Here is a 23559-nt window from a genome sequence, read left to right on the forward strand (position 1 = left end):
AGCTGGCGCCGGAAAGATAAGACTAGTGGTGAGGCCTGAAGCGGGACAGGAATATGTACATATATGAAACTACGTAACTCCGGATTTGCGTAAGTCGGGGTATGACTGTATTTCATAAAATTGCCATTATCTTCAGCACATTCACTCTGCTCTTTTAAGTGTGGAAACTGGCTCAAATCCTCATTTTTCTAACTGAGAGGTAAAAAGTTTTAACTTCATCTTGAATGCATTGATATCATTTACTAAGCTAGGAAATAATTTGTTCTTGGCCTGTAGTTTCCGAGATCATCGAGATGGCTGGTAACATCAACTAAAAATGCTAAATCAAAAGCCAATTGTTATCATATAAAAAGGCTCTTTTTTTAGGCAGCTCATTTTTCTCTTCTAGAAAATATTGAACAGTATTTTTCAGTATCCAAAATCTATTCAGAATCTGTCCTCTAGAAAGCCAGCACACCTGAGAATGAAGAATGAGATTGCCACATTCCAAATCTAACATTTCATAATATTCTTTGAATTCACTTCTGTTTAATCCTCTTGCTTTAATTTTATTCACACATTTCACAACCAGTAACATAAAATGCTGCAAATGTAACATTTTCCCACACAGTGACTCTTGGTGTATAATGCAGTGATATTTTAGTAAAGAACGACAGAAAATTTTTTGAGCAAAGTGTAGTTCCAGTGGCTTTACCTATCATTGATGGCACTCCATCAGTACAAACACTGATGAGTTTACTAGAATCTACTTTAGATTTTCTAGGTATGGTTTCACTTTCTCAAATATGTCTGATCTTCTTGTTTTTCCATGAAGCGATCCAAGACTGATAAGTTCTTCAAAAAATGTTAAAATTATCGTCAATTCCTCCTTAAAAATGCTTAACTGGGCTACTGACCTCAACTTCTGCTGACCATATGTCAGCAGATACGTCCAAAGCTAAAGAAAGGAAAGTACAAGTATGGACAAGGTCTTTCAGTTGCTCAGATATATCGTGAGAGAGTTCTTAGGCATGTCTTGTAACTGTTTGCTTTGACTGAGCAATTTTGTCTACTCTCCTTTCGATATTTTTATCGCCAAGACATCTTGCAAATATTTGGAGACAAGGCTTAACAATTTCTTCTCCATCAGAGAAATACTTCTATTTTTTTGGCTAACACTAAAGCAATTTCGTAGGACGCTTCTGTCATTGCCAAACTTTCATAACTTCTTTTAACAAACATATGTTGTCTTTTTTTTTATTTCTTACTTTTTTTAATCACATATTTTCTCTCCATAACTCAGACCCAAGCACTAGCTTGTTTTCAGGTAGCGCATTGATATTGTGTTTTAGTGTGTATTAAGATCATGTCTTTTATTATGTGAGAAAGTGTTTTCACAAACAATGCTACAAATAAGAACTCGTTTTTCAACTGTTCATTGAATTCACGCTTACTATCACCTTCTGTTTATCTTTTGCTCATTTTTTTTTGCACGGTGATGGGTAACCCAAAGTAAAAAACTAGGCTTTACTTTTGAAAAAGTACAAAACTGCAATTGCTCACAAAGGACGATCAAATAACTTTGTAAACTGACTGACATAAACCTGTGACAGACTGCTGTTGCTAATACTTCGCACCTCAGTATGAAACAAGTGAATGTGCATGAAACAATCAAATCGTTAAAAATAATGACTAAGTTTTAGCTTTTTTTCTAGAAATTGGAATTTGAATAAATAGGCTTACTTTTTATTATTATGACTGGAATTCAATGCAGCACTAATGACCATCTAATGCACCATAGTTGACCACCCCTGATGTATAGACTCCAAAGATCCTTCATTATCTAACTCCTGCCCCCACTCATAATACTGATAATGTGGTATGGTTTTCCAGCCTTTCATTAGTATCACAATATCACAGTATCACTTCTATAGTCAAGTGTTACTTAGAAGTAACACTGGACTACAGAGGACAGGTTTATTGATTATGGGTAGCATATATATATATATATATATATAAACATTGAATGGTTTGATTTTTGTTTTCATTAATTCTGTAAAGACCGAACATGCAATTTTAAGCCACTCTAAGTAGGACAGGCATTCACAAACATCTATGTGCATACATGATTCAAGCCTGCAGCCTGTTGATTACAGAGTGTGCTGAGAATTACAGGACACTGAGACAATTTAACATGAAGTCATCTACCACTGTATATTAGTAGACTAGTCATGAACACCCCCCAACCCCTACGCACACACCTCTCTGAGTCTATAAATTAAAGATACCAAGAAATTATATACTTGGTTTAAACCTTTATCCAAGTGTAAGCAAACAAAGTTTGCGCATGAAGTATTTTCAGGACTGGAGCAACTCATATATAGAAGCTAATAACTTCACATCACCTGCCTTAGTGTTCCCTAATGCAAAGCACATATCCTTGTAGACATGTATAATGCTATGCATTATGGGAAGGGTCATTACCCAGACCGGTTTTGATCTTTATTGCGGTCTCATCAGTGGGAGCCAGATCCAGAGGTGATACTAAGGTTGAAGTAATGCAGAAGTCATATTTTTACATATGAGTAGCCAAAAGGTGTCACACCTTATTATTAAAATACTCTGGATACCTTTTGGCTACTCATATATGAAAATATGACTTCTGCATTACTTCAACATTAGTATCACCTCTGGGTCTGCCTCCCACTGATGAGAACTCAATAAAGATCAAAGATGGTCTGGGTAGTGACCCTTCCCATAATGATTAGCATTATACATGTCTGCAAGGATATGTGCTTTGCATCATGGGATACTAAGGCAAGTGATATGAAGTCATTAACTTCTATATATGAGTTGCCCCAGTCCTGAAAATACTTCAGGAGTAAACTTTGTTTGCTTACACTTGGATAAAAGATTAAACCAAGTGGAAAAACTTCCAACACCTCTCTGAGTCAGTGGAGTCATAAATCTATTAGTGTGCCGATGATGCAGCAGTTCCCCAAGTAAGATGCTACTTTTGCAGTAGCATACACTAGTATAAATTATTATTACACTAATATTTCTTCATCTGCTCTAATGATGACTATTTTATTATCTTTTTATAGATTTTGAGGCTAGTTAAATGGCCAGTGGAAAGGGCTTCTTTCCAGTAATATGAGTTGCATATGGATGTTGGTTATGTTGAACCTTCCTCAAATTTAGACACTATAATGCTAAAAGCAAAGTTTTGCATACTGAAAACCTTCTGCAATTATAGGTGTGTGTTAGCTTTTCCTTTATCATTTCCATAGTTGTGTTAATATTCATGTTGAAGTTTTTGGAACAGAAAGCTACAGACACCTATATTGGAGAGACTGTTCCTGGAAGTGGCACAAGTTTTTCAGAACCCTGTTAACTGTAACAGAGTGGATGGTAAGATTTTAAATAGATTTTGGCACACTGCCCTATCTACCTATCAACATCAACAACAGTAATCACCACAAAGAGTGACACTGTTATACTATGTGCATGTGACTGCCCTTGTTATCTGGGTCATTTTAGTTTGTCTTTACCAAGGGTACAGTGTTAAATTGCCTATGACAGTGCTAGCTTAAGCTAGCAAAACATTGTCTGTAAATAATTAATTTTAGATAGTAAATTATTTATTTGCAATCCAGTGTCTACATAGTTTCCTGCACCAGAAATTTTGATGTGAATATTTTCTCTATTATGGAAACAGATTATCACTAGGTGCTAGCCATGCTAGTTGCAACTACTAAATTGCCAATTTCAAGCTCTTTACTCTATCTAGACTCAACCTTGAGAGCTTTGGACAATTCTTTTGGAAACTTTAGAAGTGTCTACCATAAAAAACAATTTATAAAAATAAGTCAAGAATATCAATAAACTCAACAAATGACATTTGTTAAGTCACATATCCAGCCTCTTTGATGTAGGATAATACTTTCTTCAAAGAATTCCAATAAAGTAGTCTCAATATCTTTAACTTTAGCTATTATGCAGTTGCACATCTGGCATTAAGTACGTCATGTTGGGACTTGTTCATGAACTACGTGGACTGGTGGGTTTCGAATCCCACCATGGGTATGAATGTTTGTGATTGCCTGTGGAAATACTAGTGGTGGTGATGGGCAGTAGATGGTGGACTGAGTAGTGGAGACAGAGAGAGAGATGTAGAGTAGGTGTCGTCCCTCAATGAGTCTCTGGACTCCCTGGAGGTGTCATATAATAATAATAATAATAATAATAATAATAATAATAGCACTTAATTCTAATGAATACTACCAAAAATAAACATCCTATGTGAGATCTACATTACCTATGAGAATTAACACATTCACTGCCAACTATGAGTTATCTCATATTTGTCACTAATGGACTTTGTCACAGGCTACAAGATAATAGCTGATGCAAGTATTTTAAATGACAGAATGGGAAGATTGCTATATGAATTATAGTAAAATTGAATTAAATATTTTTAAGATTCAGTGGTTCAATGGGCAGACTATGAAAGAGAAATGGCATCCATGTTAATGAGTGGAATGTTTCTGATGGTAGAAAGGATCTGTACTTACAGTTGATGTTAAGTATATAGAGAAAGTTTTGTTTAGTGCAAGAGTGAATATAGGTAGTCAAGTGAGCATGATATGTCAAGGGGACAAAATGAGAGTTTAAAGATGTGCACTAAGAGAAGAAATTGAGATTGTTATGAGAGAGAGAGAGATAGAGAATAATAGTATGGAACAGATGATCATGGAAAATGCAGGGCTAGATTTGTCAGACAAGAAAAGTGAGAATTGTAAGGAGTATGGTAAAAATCAACTTAGGCTACTTATTTAAACCAGTCAGGTTTTAAGAGTTACTTGAATACGCATCAGCCTGGTGGTGGTCAGTTATCATGCATATTACTAATGGCAAAGACATCAGAAATAAGGCAATCAATTTTACCATTAATAAATCAAATGGGATCAACAATTATTTGCATTAATGAGACTGGCTAAAAGAAAAGGATATTCTTAGAAGAATAAAATCTGAACAGAGCAGAGATCTTGAATGACAGTGGTGGTATGAGTAATACATGCAATGGAAGTAAAGCTGTTTACAGTAAGGAAGAAAATAGAACAAAATACATAATTAGATGGTCTCAAAGGCTAGGTACACTTGAAGATTAAAATGCATACAATTATTGTGAATGCATCTTTGGTAGATGTTTTTCAAATGAAGACATAAGAGGTGTTGAGATATCAAGTAATGAAGAGACCTATCCCTCAATGAGTCCCTGACTAATAATAATAATAATAATAAAGTTCAGTGTTTTCACTCGGTATCAATTCCAGGATTTGTGTAATGTACAATACTGTGAGAATCTCTACTTTGAAATACGACATGGCACTGAAGGATGTCCTGGGAATATTTAGAGAAAAGAGTATGGTGTATAATAAGATGTATTTACTAGATTTCTATTCAACACTTGAACTAGTAATTACTAACACCATGCTTCAATATAAAGATGTACATAAATTAAGATGGAGAGAGAGAGAGAGAGAAAGGGGAGGGAGTACAAGAGTTCTTAATATAAAAGTACACAGAAGCTCTAAAATACGGTCATCACCATGTTATTACGAGCAAAATAAAAATGAAGATCACAATGAAAAGAAAAATGTACAAAAGTTTTAAAAGAATTAAAGCCAAAGAGCTTTCAGAGGTGGAAATCTAGCCTCAAATATACAATATTATTGAAAAAAAAAAAAAAAGTCTTTTGCATTTGGACTCAAGAAGTTAGAGACAAACAGTCTTGAAAAAGAAAAAATCATCTCCAAGTTCCTGGTAAGTAGGATAATAGGTATTCTAAGAGAATACAGGTGAAAATGTAAGAAAGACAAGTTATATGTAAAAGTAGTTAAAGCACAAGTCATGGGTAAACTTTGGGAAAAATGTAGAAGATAAATATCAGGAAGGTAGCAAAGTATTCTGGAATATAATGAAAAAAGCTTAGAAAGAGAGGAAAGAGCATTGTAAAATGGATTCTATCATTCTCATTCCACAGCATATCTCCTAGCCAACTTACTAAGCTTTGGACAAAGGCCATGGAAGAGTTTGGAGGAACTCAAGTGGTCAGTCATTCTTGCTATTTCCAAGGCATTTGATTGAGCCTGGAATCATGGCCTTCTTACCAAACCTGCATCTTATGGTATTCCCCCTTCCCTTTGTGAATGGACTGCTAGCTTCCTTTCTGATCTTTCACTGCAGGTGGTCTCTTTCATCAGATTTCTTAATCAATGCTTGTGTACCCCAGGGTTCTGTGCCTTCAACTACACTCTTCCTCCTATACATTAATGATTTTCTCTCCCCTTTCTGACATGCACTCCTATTCATAGCTTGCTAATGACAGTACTCACATTCCACATTTTGGGGTGGCATACCTAGCAGTTCCCTTAGAATGCTTGAGTGTATTCAGAAGCAAGCAACTTTCTTAATTGATGGCCCCTCTCAATGACACCCTCTAGTCAGTTTCCCATAAATACTCTGTTGCTACATCATGCTTTTTCTATATGTATTTCCATGGGCACTACTCCATGGAAATGGCCACTACCATTAAAATTCACCAGGTTATCCTCACCCTCACTTGAGAATGACAAGGAGATCAGCATTTAAGACACTGGTTAAAGAAAATCTCCTTGCCATTCTCAAGTAAGATGAGGATAACTGGTGAATTTCAATGCCACCAAAACACAGTCTTATCTCATTTCTTGAAAGAAATATCATACTTTGCTCTCCTTTACTCCTAACAATATTCTGCTCAACCAGGATCAATTTCTTTGGTTGACTTTCACATCCTGATGAAAGTACAAGCACATCTGGGTCCACAGCCTCCAAAAACAATTGTTATTCTTTGTGTTCTAAAAATAGTTCTCTCCTTCTCAACTTAACTCTATGTGACCTTAGAATACTAGTCTCATATTTCAGGTGGTGTATACCTAGGATTGGATGATCTTCTGTGATGAAATTACACTCACTTTCATCGATACAGTTTGCTCACCTGAATGTTCAATTGTATTCAGAAGGGAGCAATTCACTTAACTAATGACCACTCTCTCTCACTGACTCCTTCCAGTCTCATTCCCATAGACACTTTATTGCCGCATTGTCTTTTCTGCAGGTTATCCTCACCCCTCACTTCAGAATGGCAAGGAGATCAGCATTAAGACACTGGTTAAAGAAAATCTTCTCAACATTCTCAAGTAGGATGAGGATCACTGGTGAAGTTTAATGCCACCAAAACACAATCCTATCTCATTTCCTGAAAGAAAGATCATACTTTGTTCTCCTTTACTCCTACTCCTTCACTAACAATATTCTGTTCAACCAGGTGGATTTTCACATCCTGATGAAAGTAAATAGACACTGCTCCACTGAACTGGCTGCTATCATCCCTCCACGTTCCTCTAATCATCTAAAAACATGAGCAAGTGATGGTGAACATATACAGTTTGGCTCCAAACTTACTGCACTAACTTCTCATTGGCCTCTTCCATTCTACATACCTCTAATCTTTGGAATAGTCTTTACCATACTGTTTTCACCAATGATTACAACCCCCAGGTCGTCAAGAAACATATTAACAAATTTCTTTCTTCATCTTCTTTCTAACCACTTGCCTACACATGGCACTGCAGTGTTATAGGTCTTGGAATCTCTTGCAAGCTAAAAGAAATTCACTAAAGCAAATTATACACTATAATAATTTCTGTGGTTGCTACAGCTCAATGGAGTGAGAAGATGAGCAAACTGTATCTGTGAAAGTAAGCACAAATTCATCACAGAAGATCATCCGAGCAAATCTAATTGTTCTCTTCTGTACTGAATCTAGAATTTTTATGAAGTTCTTAGGATCAATGGTTTAAAGTGTTTGTGATTTGCATTAGTCAACAGATGTTCAGAAATAACATAATGCCAGGGACAAAAGAAAAAACTAAATTTCTTGGATTAACAGTGGGGAATCTTTTAATATGTTTATACCAAGAAATATCAGTGAGAGGCATATGTCAAGAAGAGAAACTTTCATGAAAGATCTGGATATCAGTAAAAATACAATCACAAGAAATCATTTTTATTTATTTTATTTTTGCAAGAAATAAGCTAGAATTAAGCTTTGCTAGCACTCAAGTTCGAAAATCCACTGACAAATGATTCTGAGATCAAAATTTAAGGCTGCAGAAATAGATATTCTAGCAATTCAGCTAATTTGAATAGAGCAAGGTTTGTCAATTCAAAAAGAGGAATTCAATGTGCTATCATTAGTAAACTGTGGATTGGATTTGTAGATGAAAGATAGGATTTCTGTAGTGCTCAGGCATTAAATTTCAAAGTTTGATAAAAACATTCATAGTTTATAGATGTTTTTATAGACGAATAAAGTTAAAGCATGATTGGTTCCATTCTCTTCTGCCTTTGAGAAGGTTTTTATCCTCTCAAATTTTTCTGCCTAGTTTCAGAAGAGAACAAAACAGTTTAAAACAGTTGTCAGGCCAGTGAAACCTTTATCAAAAGCACTAATAAAAGGCAAATATATGGATGCTTGGGCAGTGATCATGTCTTTTAAGTAGTGCAAGCTAAAGCAACTCCAATACCAAGAACTGTACTCTCATAACCACTCTGGTTAAATATAGATTACTTTAAAAGTTTTTCAACATGTATTTGGCTTTAAAATAAGATTGAATGTTTAATATGTTTCAATTAAGACAGGGTACATGTGGAATTATCAGGCTGGAAAGTATGACAAGCTTAGGAGTTTGATTGGTTCAGTGCCATGGCATGTACAACTGCAAGGACTAGAAGTTGATAGTGCATGGGCGGTAGTTAAGAAGTGCTTGCATGAAGCAATGGCTGACTGTATACCTAGAGTCCGAATAATAAATCAAGTAGGGGTTAAATGGATGAATAACACCATTAAGCTTGAGTTGCAAAAAAAGAAACAACTATGGAGGGAATTTAAGGAGAAGGGTGACCGGCAGGCACATGAACGGTATAAAGCGCAGGCCAGAAGGGTGACGAGTGTGGTAAGAAAAGCAAAAAAGGATTACGAAAGAACATTGGCCATGCAGGCTAAAGAGAATCCTAAACAGTTTTTTAGATATGTAGCAAGTAAAAGGAAAAATGTACATGGCAGATTGATTTTAAAGAATGCCGATGGTAGGGAGGTAACTGAATCAGTTGAGATAGTTGAGTTAAAGAGTGAGCACTTTGCAAAAGTATATCATCCAGGTGGTGACATTGCAGAAACGAATAAACCAGTAGATTATACGGGAATTGTGGTTAATGAAGTGGAGGTGAGTAGTCTATTGCATAACCTCAATACATCTGTGGGATTGGATGGTATACCAGCTCGTGTTGTACGAGAAGCAGCTAAAGAATTGTCAGTACCCTTGACCATTTTGTTTAATTTGAGTCTCGGGTCTGGGTTAGTCCCGAGCGGGTGGAAAGAGGGGAAAATAGTTCCACTGCATAAAGGTGGTTCCAGGACTGCTGTTGTAAATTACCGACCGATTAGCATATCAGGAATCATTGTCAAGGTCTTAGAGAAAATAGTCAAGAGGAAAATACAAGATTGGATAGAAGAAAATGGGATATTGTATCGGGGACAGCATGGTTTTGTGAAGGGTAGGTCATGCCTCGGTAACTTGCTCACGTATTATAACACAGTGATGGCTGAACTGGATAAGGGTAATGGGTTTACGGTGATTCTACTGGACCTTGCCAAGGCCTTTGACAGGATTCCACATGGAATTCTAATCAGTAAATTGCAGCATATGGGAATGGACATAGGGTTGGTGAGATGGATAGGAGGGTGGTTGACGGAGAGATATCAGAGAGTGGTTTACTCGGGAGTAGGCGGCCTGTGACTAGTGGTGTGCCACAAGGATCTGTTCTTGGACCACTGCTGTTTAATTTGTTCATAAATGATATAGGAAATGATCTGAGAGGAACAGTTCATTTGTTTGCGGATGATGCGAAGTTGGGTAGGGCAATAGTGAATGCAGATGATGTCAAAATTTTGCAGGATGATTTGGATAGATTAGAGGTCTGGGCTAAGGAGAATGGATGTCAGTTTAATGTGGCAAAATGTGAAACATTTTGGGGTGAAAAGATTGGCGGCAGTTTACTGCATTGGTGGAACCGTGCTCCAGGAAATTGATGAGGCACGAGATTTAGGAGTGTTGGTAGATAAGGAATTGAAATTTAGGGGACACATTGCAAAAGTGACCAAAACAGCTCATCAAATCACTTGGTTGCTGAAGAATACATTGACAAGCAGGTTATTGTTCCTCTGTATCGAGCCTTGATAAGACCCCATCTAGACTACTGTGCTCAGATTTGGTCACCTAGGTTTCTTCTTGATGGGGAGGAGGTGGAGAGGATCCAGAGGCGAGTGACCAAGATGATAGCAGGTCTGTGGAACCGTATGAGAACAGGTTGAGGATTTGTGGGTTGCAAAAATTGGTTGATAGGCGGAGGAGGGGAGATATGATTGAGACATTCAAATTACTGAAGGGTTTCTATAAAATTAATTCAGAAGATATTTTTGAGAACAGGGCTGGTTGTGGGAGGACTAGGGGACATCCATGGAAACTGGGCAAAAGTGTGGTTAGTAAAGGTGTTAGAGCTGGGTTCTTTACTTTTAGAGTAGTGAATGAGTGGAATGCGCTCCCTGAGTCTGTGGTGGATGCTGTGACAGTGAATGAGTTTAAGGCGAGGTATGATAGATACTGTATGAATGTCAAATAGTTGTTATGAATATGATTTGGGGCCTCCCTCGATGAGTCTAATGACTCCCTGGAGTTGCCCGTAATAATAGTAATAATAGTAATAATAATATCCCCTATATTTATTTATGACTTTAAATAAACATTCTGCATAACTTCTGTTCTTATATATTATCATATGGTTATCATGTTTCCAATAAGGTAAACAACTCACTTTTTCACCCTGAGTATCCTCAAGAACTTTACGTGTGCGTTCTAATTCTTGGGATAAGGAGTTCTTTTCCTCCAAGCCATGCATCCGCTCTTTGAGATGTAACTGGAGGCGTTCATTTGACTCTGCAAGTAATTTATCAACAGTGGCTGATAACCTCTGATTATGCTCTTCATTCATCTTTTCTCTTTGTCTTGCCTGTAAATTCAATCAAAAAAAAAGATTAGAATCAAACAAATCTGCTATGTTTACAACTGATAACAAATGCTTGAATAGTTAATCAAGTAATTTTCACAAATTAAATGTTTATCATCAATTTTTCTAAAGGAAAGCAAAGAAATCAAACTAAAAGCAGCAAAGTTTCTGATAGCAGTACCAAATGCAAGTATTAATGTGGATGTTATATTTTTTTTATTAAAAAAAAAAAAAAAGAAAATTTTACTCATCAAGAATGCACATATTTATGTGTTATTTACCAAGCTCACAGAATGCCATAAAAAATACACTTATATACAAGTGAATTATAAGGAATGCTACTTCAAACTGTAACACAAAATTCAACATAATAAATATATCATTTCTACAGGCTTTTATACACATTTGGGATCTATCCTACAGTACTGAAGCAAGTTATGCATTTAACCCACTGAAAAAAAAAAAAAAATAAATGTCTGTCTGTCTGTCTGTCTGTCACAAAACCCACTGATCAATCCCCACTAACTTCAATCCCTAAAAATAATCAAAATATATCTGTAAATGTCGTTTATCAGTCGCGTAGTGACTGATAAACGGCAAAAGTATGATAGAAAAAATAAGAGTATGATAGTGAGTGTAAACAAAATGAAAGAGCGAGTGTTGTATGGAGATTCCTTAGTAAGAGGTGTGTTAGTTGAGAGTTTAACAAAATTGTATCAACCTGGTGCAAATGTTAAGGATGTAAGCAAGTCAATTAGAATGCAAAAGCAATGGGTGAAAGAATTGATAGTGGTAGCAGGCACAAATGATTTGAAAGGAGACAAAATGGCTATGAGTGAGGATGTGAAGGAATTGCTTGAGGAAGTAAAAGAGAAGAGTGAGAGCGTCAGGATGGTGAGTCTGTTGCCGCAGTATGACAGTGAAGAGTATAGAAGGAAGGCCAAAATTGCAAATGACTTTATGCGTGAATTATGCAGGACGATGGTGTGGAATTTGTGGATGTGTGGAGTAAGTTCGATGGGCAAAAGGATTTATATAAGATGGATGGTTTACATTTGAATGAATTTGGTGTATGGAGACTTGAAAAGGTGTTGTCGAATGTAGTGGAAGTGGATGTGCAGAATCAGGGAAACTAGAGTTATTAAGGGGGAGGGAGTAGATATGCAGACTTTAGGGAGACAGTTGAGTGTATGAATGTGTGTAATATGCCCAAACGAGTACGAAAGACTACGAATCAGAATGGGATAGTTAGTATAAGGGCATCAAAATAGGGATGGGACAAATGAGCTTCTGCAATTCATGTATACTAATGCCAGAAGTATTAGGAACAAGAAGGAAGAATTTTTGGCCTTGGTTGACACTTCCAGGCCACAGGTTATTGGCATTAGTGAAACATGGCTGACAAAAGATGATATAGCTAGTGGGATTGAATGTGAGGGGTATGGTGTGTTCAGGAGTGACAGGGAGAATAAAATGGGGGAGGAGTGTTATTGATGATGGCTGTAGCTCATCAGCTATCATCAATAACACTCCTCCCCCATTTTATTCTCTATAGAGAACAGAGCAGATTTGAGGCTATTTGGTGTGAGATTGAAACTAGCAGAACAAAATATACAGTTGGGTGCTACTATATACCAGGTGATGGAACAGATTGTGGAGATAGTATGCATAAGCAAATAGAAGAAATGAGTGGAAGGAGGGTAATTATTATGGGGAATTTCAACTATGGCAACATTGATTGGAAGGAATTGGATTTTATGGGATTATTAACTATCTGCGACAGCATGTAATAGAAAATACTAGCGGTCAGAGAGTGCTTGACCTAGTAATTGCATCTGAGAATTTGGCTGTAACGAATATGACCACGTTGCAACAATTGGTGAGAGTGATCATAGGGTCTTGACTTGGGAGGTGGCTAAAGGTGTAGAATTTACAATTAAGACAGGGTACATGTGGAATGATCGGGCTGATAAGTATGACAAGCTTAGGAGTTTGATTGGTTCAGTGCCATGGCATGTAAAACTGCAAGGGATAACTATCACGGGATAACCTCCCATGCACTAACAACACTATGTTGATAGTGCATGGGAGGCGGTTAGGAAGTGTTTACATGAGGTAATGGCTGACTGTATACCTAGAGTCCAAATAATAAATCAAGTAGGGGTTAAATGGATGAATAACACCATTAAGCTTGAGCTGCAAAAAAAAAAAAAAAAAAAAAAAAAAAAAAAAAAAAAAAAACTATGGAGGGAATTTAAGGAGAAAGGTGACTGGCAGGCACATGAACGGTATAAAGTGCAGGCCAGAAGGGTAACGAGAGCAGAAAGAAAAGCAAAAACGGATTATAAAAGAACATCCCAAACAATTTTTTTGATATGTTGCAAGTAAAAGAAAAAATGTATATGGCAGAATGATTTTAATGAATGTCGATGGTGGGGAAGTAACCGAATCAGTTGATATAGTTGATTCGGTCAAAAGGTGAATTACTGAGCGAGCACTTTGCAAGAATATATCATCCAGGTGGTGACATTGCAGGAATGAATGAATCAATAGATTATACGGGAATTGTGGTGAATGAAGTGGAGGTGAGTATTCTATTTCAAAACCTCAATGTCAATACATCTGTGGGATTGGATGGTATACCAGCTCGTGTCGTATGTGAAGTGGCTAAAGAATTGTCAGTGCTCTTGACCATTTTGTTTGAGTCTCGGGTCTGGGTTAGTCCTGAGGGGGTGGAAAGAGGAGAAAATGGTTCCACTGCATAAAGGCGGTTCCAAGACTGCTGTTGTAAATTACCGACTGATTAGCATATCAGGAATCGTTGTCAAGGTCTTGGAGAAATTAGTCAAGAGAAAAATACAGGATTGGTTAGATGAAAATGGGATGCTGTATGGGGGACAACATGGTTTTGTGAAGGGTAGATCATGCCTCAGTAACTTGCTCACGTTTTATAACACAATGACGGCTGAACTGGATAAGGGTAATGGGTTTACAGTGATTCTACTGGACGTTGCTAAGGCCTTTGACAGGATACCACACGAAATTCTAATCAGTAAACTGCAGTATATGGGGATGGATATAGGGTTAGTGAGATAGATAGATAGGAAGGTGGTTGATGGAGAGATATCAGAGAGTGGTTTATTCAGGAGTAGAGTCCAAAAGATGGCGTGTGACTAGTGGTGTGCCACAGGGTTCTGTTCTTGGACCACTACTTTTCAATTTGTTCATTAATGATATAGGAAAGGATCTGAGAGGAAGTGTTCACTTATTTCCTGATGATGCAAAGTTGGGTAGAGCAATAGTGAGTGCACAGGATGTCAAAATTTTGCAAGATGATTTGGATAGATTGGAGGACTGGGCTAAGGAAAATGGATGTCGATTTAATGTGGCAAAGTGTAAGGTTATGCACTTTGGGGTGAAAAGATTAGCAGCAGTATATCACATTGGTGGAACCGTACTCCAGGAGATTGATAAGGCCAGGGATTTGGGAGTGTTGGCAGATAGGGAGTTGAAGTTTAGGGGACACATTGCAAAAGTGGCTAAATCAGCTCATTAAATCCCTTGATTGCTGAAAAATACTTTAACAAGCAGAGACAAACAAATTATTGTTCCTCTGTATCGAGCCTTGATAAGACCCCATCTAGACTACTGTGCCCAGATATGGGTGCCAGGGTTTCTTCTTGATGGGAGGAGGTGGAGAGGATCCAGAGACGAGTGACCAAGATGAGAGCAGGTCTATGGAATGAACCTTATGAGAACAGGTTGAAGATTTGTGGGTTGCAAAAATTGGTTGAAAGGCAGAAAAGGGGTGATATGATTGAGACATTCAAATTACTGAAGGGTTTCTATAAGATTAATTCAGAAGATATTTTTGAGAATAGGACTGGTGGTAGGAGGACTAGGGTCTATAATGGAAGCTAGGCAAGAATGTGGTTAGCAAGGGTGTTAGAGCTAGGTTTTACTTGGAGAGTGGTGAATGAGTGGAATAAGCTGCCAGAGTCTGTTGTGGGTGCTATGACTGTGAATGTCGAATAGTTGTTCTTGACATGATGTTAGGGCCTCCCTCGATGAGTCTGTCGACTCCTTGGAGTTGCCCGAAATAATAATAATAATAATATCATTAACAGCAAACTTCTTCCCCACCTGCAAGCCACTAATATATTCCTCCACTCCTAATCCTAGCCTACATTACCTATCTCTAGATGCACATCAATGGAAGGTTTAAAGAAACCTGAGCTGTTATTGCTCTTGACATTCCAAGGCATTTTCATCAGGTCTAGCATTAGTGGCTTGAGAAACTGCCTTTTGATCCTGTTATCCATATCTTGTAACTGGTAACTAATTTTATCTCTCGTTGTTTAATGGATCAAACTGTTCTGCAGCCACAATGCAGAGCTTTTCTTCAGATTTCTTTACCAATTAATGAGCTGTCCAGGCTTTGTCTTAAATGTTTTAAACATTGATCTTCATATCATTCTTCAATGGGATTAGCATTCAATGTTACCATAATAGTCCTGCTTACTTTCTTACTGAAAAAAGATCTCAGTTCACATCTGCTTACCTATGGTGCACCAAAAGTTTTTCCAAAAATTTCTGATGCTGTCCAGAAGAGGAGGACAATTTGAACTGAGGGCTGGAAACCCATAGTTCTTTGAGAAATTTTTGACTTCTTAGTGAACTTTTTTTCCCCAAGGTTTTATTGTTATCTATTTGTTTTATTTCTAATATTGCAGCCTCTTTTTCAAATGTGGATCTCAAAATATTCAAATGAATGCCATTTTCATCAAAATGGCTCTTCAGCCAAAACAGGTTGCTGGTATGTGGTTTGGTTATTTGATGACCATCTCTCTTATAGACTCCCTAAAAATGCTGTCTAATGGTCCGTTTTTGCAATGTCTTTACTACAGGTCTTTCCATGAATGCTGTAGTACTGAACTGCATTCAACATTCAAGTAACAGTCTAGTGCACTAATCATACTCGCATCCCATTTCATTCCATCTGCCTCTATTTTCAGAAGTAGCCTCCTTGTACAGTGTTCTCAAAGAACTATAACACCCCCCCTCCCGGTTCAATAGGAATATCAACAGGTTCCTTCCCTTGCCACCATATGACACTACAGAAACTACTGCCCATTTCCTATAGTTTCTGTAATGTCTTCTGTATGGGATTAACATATGATAAAAAAAAAATCTTCAAAAAAAATTTCTGTGATCTGCAAGATAAACTAAAAAACATTGTTTTAAGAAAAACTTGAAGGATAATGTATGACAAGTGATACATAAGATCCTGAAAGATTTAAAATTAATAATTATCAGACTAAAAAAAAAAAATTATATATATATATATATATAGTAGTGTTACAGGGTCCCTGTAACCTCTAGAGAGCACATCCCCTAGGTGGCAAATAGGGGAGCCCACCAGATATGATGGGGGTGGTCTGAATATATTGAACAAGGACTCGTGGAACAACAGAGCACCTATCCTCTTCTTCCTCTACTTTGAGGAAGATCCACTCACTTTAATCTTTCCTATAAGGCCTTATCAGTCAACTGTTCATATTTTATGATCCTTATGCTTTTAAAATACTCAAAAACTATGGGATCTTTCCATTTCTGGCCTATGTTTATAACCCCTCTTCAATATACCCTATTCCTCCTGTGGGTTTAAATTTGGAAGAAGGCAAATTCAGAAGCCTTAAGGTAGCAGCCTTACCACTAGATTATCCATCACCAAGCTAGTAACCTGGCATGAAGAACAAAACTAATTTATTCGAAATGAATCTATGGAAAACAAACCTGGAATGGAAAAGGTAAACGAAAATGGAAGCGACACAATATAATACATACAAGAAACTAGAATGCAACAGGAATAGCATATAAATAGGATTAATTCAAATATTAAATGAAAGAAATTTTCAAATAGCAGTAATCACTGAAAAAGGAAACCATGAGAACTGAAAATTTTAATGTAATGTACAGTGGAGTTGACAGAGACCAAAGAGCACAAGCAGGTGTTATGATTTGGATTCATAATTCCCTTTCAAAACAGTTAAAATATTATAAATTATGGAATGAACAAATAATAGAGTAATAATAATTGGTTTGAGTGAGTAGCCTACTGGTCGAAGAGCAGGTATATTATCAGTAGCAGTATATTACCAGTAGCCAGTGCCTACTGATCAGAGAGCAGGTATATTATCTGCTCATCCAATCGAATCAATATATCTGTTTAAAGCTAAAAAAAAAAAACATAAGTTGGTTTTCATTTTTACAAGATCAAATTAAAAAAGAAGTCGGAATATACGTGGGCTGTTCAATAAGTAATAAGACTAATTTTACTGTGGCGAAACCACTCATCACAATATTAATTTCTGTGGAATAAAAAAATGTTCTGTATTAACAAAAGAGGCTGATAGATGGCGTATACGGGCTGATGTGCCAGAGTGTCACGGGACTAAACGCAAGCTTGTTTCGGCGCACCTAGGAGGCACGACCAGTCCTCAAAATGGAAGTGTCCTTGGAAAACAGCGTTATGCGATTAAATTTTGTGTGCGTTTGCAAAAATCTCAGGCACTTTTAACATGATACACGAGCTTTCCACGATGAAGCAATGTCGAGGGCAAGTGTTTTTTGCTGGCATAAAACTTTTAAGGAAGGAAGTCAAAATATGGAAGATCTTGAACGTGAGGGAAGACCTTCAACGTCCATCACAGAGACAATGATCAACACAGCAGCGATTATCATCAAGCACATCAAAAGGAAGCATCCATTGCTGAAGAATGGCTTCTTATTGCACCACGATAATGCAAGGCCACATATTGCTGGTTGTGTAGTGGACGTTTTGCAGAAGAACAACACAGATATCCTACCACACCCTCCATACAGTCCTGATCTCGCACCGTGCGATTTCTGGCTGTTTCCTTAGCTCAAGAAACCACTAAGAGGCTGCCATTTCGAAAGCAACAAAGCATGTGTAAAAGCTGCGGAGGCGGTTTTGAAAGAACTCTCAAAAAAACGGACTCTCACATGTGTTTAAGAAATGGACGCAACGTTGGGACAAATGCATCGCTTCTCACGGTAGTTACTTCAAAAAAGACCATGTAAATGATGACAATTAAAGGTAATCTGTTTTCTGTATAAATATAGTCTTATTACTTGTTGAACAGCCTACGTAATATAGAATATAATATAAAAAGAGCAACAATTTTTTTAACAGGAAAGGGATTTCCTTCATTTTATATTTTACATGAAAAGTTCATTATTCATTCTAAATTAAATTTATACACTACTGGAAATAAATGAAATCATTAAGGCCTTTAAAATCATTACTATTAATATTATTAACCATCAAAATACGTTGCTGATACAAAAAGGAGGAATATGAGATTCTCTCTGCATTAAGGTTTCTTCAAAATGAAGTCAGCCTTGCTACAAAAAATTGATTATAATTAATTAATGCCAAATTCTGTAATGCAATTAATGTTTGTACCATGAGTATTATTTTTCTTTCCAGTATCTATCATTTTCTTTAAAAAAAATTTCAATATGCAACAGAAAAAGAAAAAGAAATGAATTTTAAAATCAACAATCGAACAAAATAAACTCTTTTCTTACTTAAACGTTTGAAATGTGTCAGTGTAGATTTCTTTCTTCTTCTTTGTCCTTGTCATATTCCACTTCAATTGGGGTCCTCCCTCCTAGTCCATTATCACCAGGATGTTCTGTTCTGCTCTCGGTTGTCAATGTCTCCAAGTAGGCAGTTTGGAGGGTTTTTTTTAAATTTTTTTTAAAAGGGTATTTATGTTAAATGGGGCGTACCATGTCCCCTCGGTTCAGTGGTCTTCAGGGCATCTCATGATGTGTCCAAACCATTTAAGCTGGCACTCAGCTATTTTATCAGCAATAGATCTAACTTTGAAACTCCCATGGATGTATATATTGCGACTTTATCCAGCATGGTAATGTATACATCCATGGTAGTTTCAAAGTTAGATCTATTGCTGTCACCTATATCATCAATCTGTTTATATTATCTTCTGTCACATAATACTCCACACAGAGCTGGCCATTTCACCAAGCTGGTGTTTCTTACATCTTCCACATCACACTGATGGGGCTATCCTTTGTGACGATCAGGTTCAAGTACTTGAAGCTGACGAAGAAAATGTTGTTGTTAGGGCCATTCAAAAAATCATGGCACATGTACTCAGTCTTCTGTCTGCTAATTTGCAAGCCACCAGTTCCTAGAGCTGTCTTCCAGTTATCTAACATCAGCTGTCAATTTTCTGGGTCACTGCTCATCAGGACAATGTCATTCAGCATTGATTGAATTTCTGCTATTAGTTAGTCCAAGATCAAGTTATACAGAAGTTGGCTTAACACTGATCCTTGATGTACTCCATCTTGATTTCCAATTCTTTGCTGGTTACTCCTGCTGGGTCTCTCACACTTTGAATGTGACATTCTGGTACATGTCTTTCATTTGGTTAATATATTATTCTGGGATCTTCTGGGATCTCAGTGCTTGCCATATCAATTTCCATGGAACCTAATCAAAGGCCTTTTTGAGGTCAATAAATACTGTATGCAATGTTGAGTAACGATTGCAATTTTTCTCTGTGTGTGTGTGTGTGTCTGTATAAACACACATACATACACACCATTGAAAAAGAATAAACTTGTCCTAATGTTGATGGACAGCGATTATGTATATATTAACCCACACAGAAGATGCTCACATTGCTATGTGATAGGTTTTGTGACAAGTGATTAAGAATTAAGAAAGACTATTAATAGGGCTCTTGAAAAGATGGGATTGTATTCAATGAAAGAAATGGCATGAGAGAGTGCTGTTCCAAAGAACAATGGTAGATGGAATGAAGCAAGATGATGAGAAATTGGTTCAACGAATCTGGAGATGAACTGTGTATGGATATTGACTAGTGGCTACTCATTTATTCTATGGTTAGATGAAAATGGAAGCAGTGGCCAGTTTGATGTAGTCAGTAGTGCCCCAGAAAACAGAAATATAAGATCTGACCTGTAGTGCTAACAAGTGATAGAAGAATTCTGAGGAAAATTCCTGACAACAGATTAGTAATATGTAAATAACTATTTGGGAACATTGATCAAGTGTAAACGGATAAGTATTTTTAATACCGACTAGTTTCACCAAACTTAAGCTGTTGGCATCATCGGGTACAAGCAATGAGGATCTCGAAAATAAAATTCTATCTCAAATAAATCCTAAACCAATAATTTGGTGGAGATATGTAGATGATATCTTCATTGTATGGAACCACAACGAAGATGACCTAATTGATTTTCTCAATAAAATCAACTCCTTTTGCCATTCTATTAAATATACTCTAGAACTTGAAAAAGACAAACAACTACCGTTCTTAGACATCTTAATTAAGAAGCACGTTAATGGCCTTATGAACCTATCAGTCTACAGGAAACTTACAAATACAGGACGTTATCTACATTTCAGCTCCTCACATTTCTCACAAACTCAGCATAGTACACATACTAAAGAAAAGAGCTGTCTGCATTACAACAGATGAAAAGGACCTCCAAGATGAATTAACATTGATATCTAATAACCTCTCCTTGAATGGCTACCCATGAAGACTCGTCAACAAAATCCTTTTCTCTGAGCCACCACAAAGAGAACGAGAAGATACTCAATATATTACAACAATCGCCATTCCGTATGTGAGCAGAATCTCTAACAAGCTCGCTAATCTCCTCAAACAACACAAAATAAGAGTGACATTCAAACCTATAGAAACAATTTGTAAACTACTACAATCTCCAAAAGATACCCATCCTTTCTATAAGTATGCTGGAGTCTATAATATCCCATGCTCGTGTGGCTCCAAGATGAATTAACATTGATATCTAATAACCTCTCCTTGAATGGCTACCCATGAAGACTCGTCAACAAAATCCTTTTCTCTGAGCCACCACAAAGAGAACGAGAAGATACTCAATATATTACAACAATCGCCATTCCGTATGAGAATCTCTAACAAGCTCGCTAATCTCCTCAAACAACACAAAATAAGAGTGACATTCAAACCTATAGAAACAATTTATAAACTACTACGATCTCCAAAAGATACCAATCCTTTCTATAAGTATGCTGGAGTCTATAATATCCCATGCTCGTGTGGCTCAAGTTACATCGGCCAGACTTCGAGAAGCCTCGAGATTAGATAGAAGGAAACACATTGGTTATGTTAAAAACAACAGACAAGACATATCAGGCCTGTCATCATATTTCTCCACAACAAACTATATCATTGAGTGGGACAAAAGTTGTACCCCTTACATAGAAGAAGGCTATCACTCTCGAATGTTTAAAGAAGCAGCCACAGTCGCATGCACTACAGATAACCTTAACAGGAACCAAGGTTTAATACTTCCAGAGATATGGAAAACCCTAATTAAATCTCTGAACACACAAGAAATTAACTTTAATGCTAACTATAGAATGTTCCTTAGTAACAACTAGTAAATCATGTACACGCGATACGTGTATTATTCACGTTTGATGCTATTTTAGTTTGTAACTACAATTTTTAGAATTTACAGTTAAGATCTATTTTTGTGATGTGTTTTAACCTCATTGCTTGTACCCTGACGATGCCAACAGCTTAAGTTTGGTGAAACTAGTCGATATTAAAAATACTTATCCATTTACACTTGATCAATGTTCCCAAATAGTTATTTACATTAGTTTTGTGATCAAGAAAATATATGCTCATTAAGATTAGTAATATGTTAGATTAATCCTTGAGTGCTGTCATAGTGTCCTGTGAGGGTACATATAAGAAATTGGTTACTGATGATTATGAATTCATTTTCTGCTTTCTCTAATTTAAATTAATTTGAAAAGTAAGTTAATTATCAAAACATAACATGTGGCATATCTGAATGATAATATCAGATACTCCATGCCTTACGTATTTTTAAATTTTATCTCTTGTGAATGTAGGAAGTAGCTGTAACATGAGAGAAAGAACATTCTTCCACTAACACACACTTGTAGTGTTATGTCCATTTTTCTTTTCAAAAATGCTTGATAATGAAGTCTTCTACAGATAATTTTTAAGAATTTCTTGTATTATTTACCAGTCACACACAAAATGCTCTTTATCAATCTCTCTCTCTCTCTGCCTGTCTCTTTCTAACATGTAATCTTCATTCCACACAGCTCAATATGGGGCTTATACATATTTAAAATCATTTTCCTAAGAGAAATTTCACTTCATTTCATGTACATATCTGACCTTACTGTTTTTCCTGTCACATCCATATTCTCCATTAAGTAAAAACTGAAATGACTAAAGTATGCATAGTACACAATTCATATCTTTGGGCTGTCAGTTGAACATACTATGTTTAAAGTAGAATTTCTTCTTCTTCTTTTTTTTTTTTTTTAATCAATTACTTCATCAACTAGCAGACTCTTTTCAAACAGGCCAACAATATGAACTACCATGGTAATGTTTGAAAACAAATATTCTTTAATTCACTATATGGTCTCATTGGTTTTTCTCGTTGATTCAAAGACAGTGCCTGTTGCAAGTAAATGTGAATCAATGAGACTGGTAATGGATAGAGGCCTCACTAGTTCTATGACCCAGTGACTCAGAAACTCTTTATCAATCTCTATGGTATAAGTTTTCAAAATGTTTCAGAGCATAACCACTGTTGGAGCATATCTGATTAATTTATAAAAGACAAGAAGAGAGAATTTTTATAATGAAATTCTTAAGGATAGAAACCATCCATAATTAATGAAAAATTTTCATATACATTTAATAAGGATGAATATAAAGCCAAAAATTAATGAAAGAAATTTTATTTTATTTTATTAATGGACATTTATAAACTCATGCTAACAATTTGAATTTCATGCTGCATTACATTCAGAAGTAAATATTTCATCACATACCCTCACTAGCTCAGCAGTCTTTTCCTCCAGTTGTGTTTCCAGCCTCTGTATTCTGTCTTCAACAGTACCATGCCGTTCTTGTGCCTATTAATTAAAAATTATAACTATGACAACATACTTTAACAACACAGAAAAATACGAAAGAGATAGAATGAATGTTAATTATGTCATACATATTTCCATTTATTTATATTCCTAGTGAACAGGTCAAAAAGCACAGATACAGTGATAATTTTTGCACTGAAGTAGTACAGAAAACACTTAAAATTATTAAAAAAATTCAATGTTTATAGATTATAGAATGATAGAGAATAAGACACTCTAAAGCAAAGATGAAATAGTTAATTGACTTAGATTTGTAAGCATTTATTGAAGGAGTTGCATCCCTTATTTAAAATGGAAACTGAGTCAATTCTAGATAAATTTTTATGTCTTTCTATCTCATT

At 36.3% G+C, this 23559-nt stretch overlaps 1 protein-coding gene across 10 annotated transcripts in view; it reads right to left on the reverse strand.

Moving 5' to 3' along the window:
• The window catches only part of LOC150092673 (liprin-alpha-1-like), a 778236-nt gene that overhangs the window by 287201 nt on the left and 467476 nt on the right, over positions 1-23559 (reverse strand). For all 10 annotated transcript variants that reach the window (XM_090414522.1, XM_090414524.1, XM_090414523.1 and 7 more), the window contains exons 9-10: positions 23114-23197; positions 10957-11151 (exon numbers count right to left, since the gene is read on the reverse strand). In XM_090414522.1, the coding sequence (XP_090270648.1) occupies positions 10957-11151; positions 23114-23197 (279 nt within the window). The remainder of the gene's footprint in view (positions 1-10956; positions 11152-23113; positions 23198-23559) is intronic.

The sequence above is a fragment of the Typopeltis vanoorti genome, chromosome 25 (assembly GCF_054136105.1).
Source record: "Typopeltis vanoorti isolate ZY-2024b chromosome 25, IOZ_Tvanoo_1.0, whole genome shotgun sequence".
NCBI classification, from domain to species: Eukaryota; Metazoa; Arthropoda; class Arachnida; order Uropygi; family Thelyphonidae; genus Typopeltis; species Typopeltis vanoorti.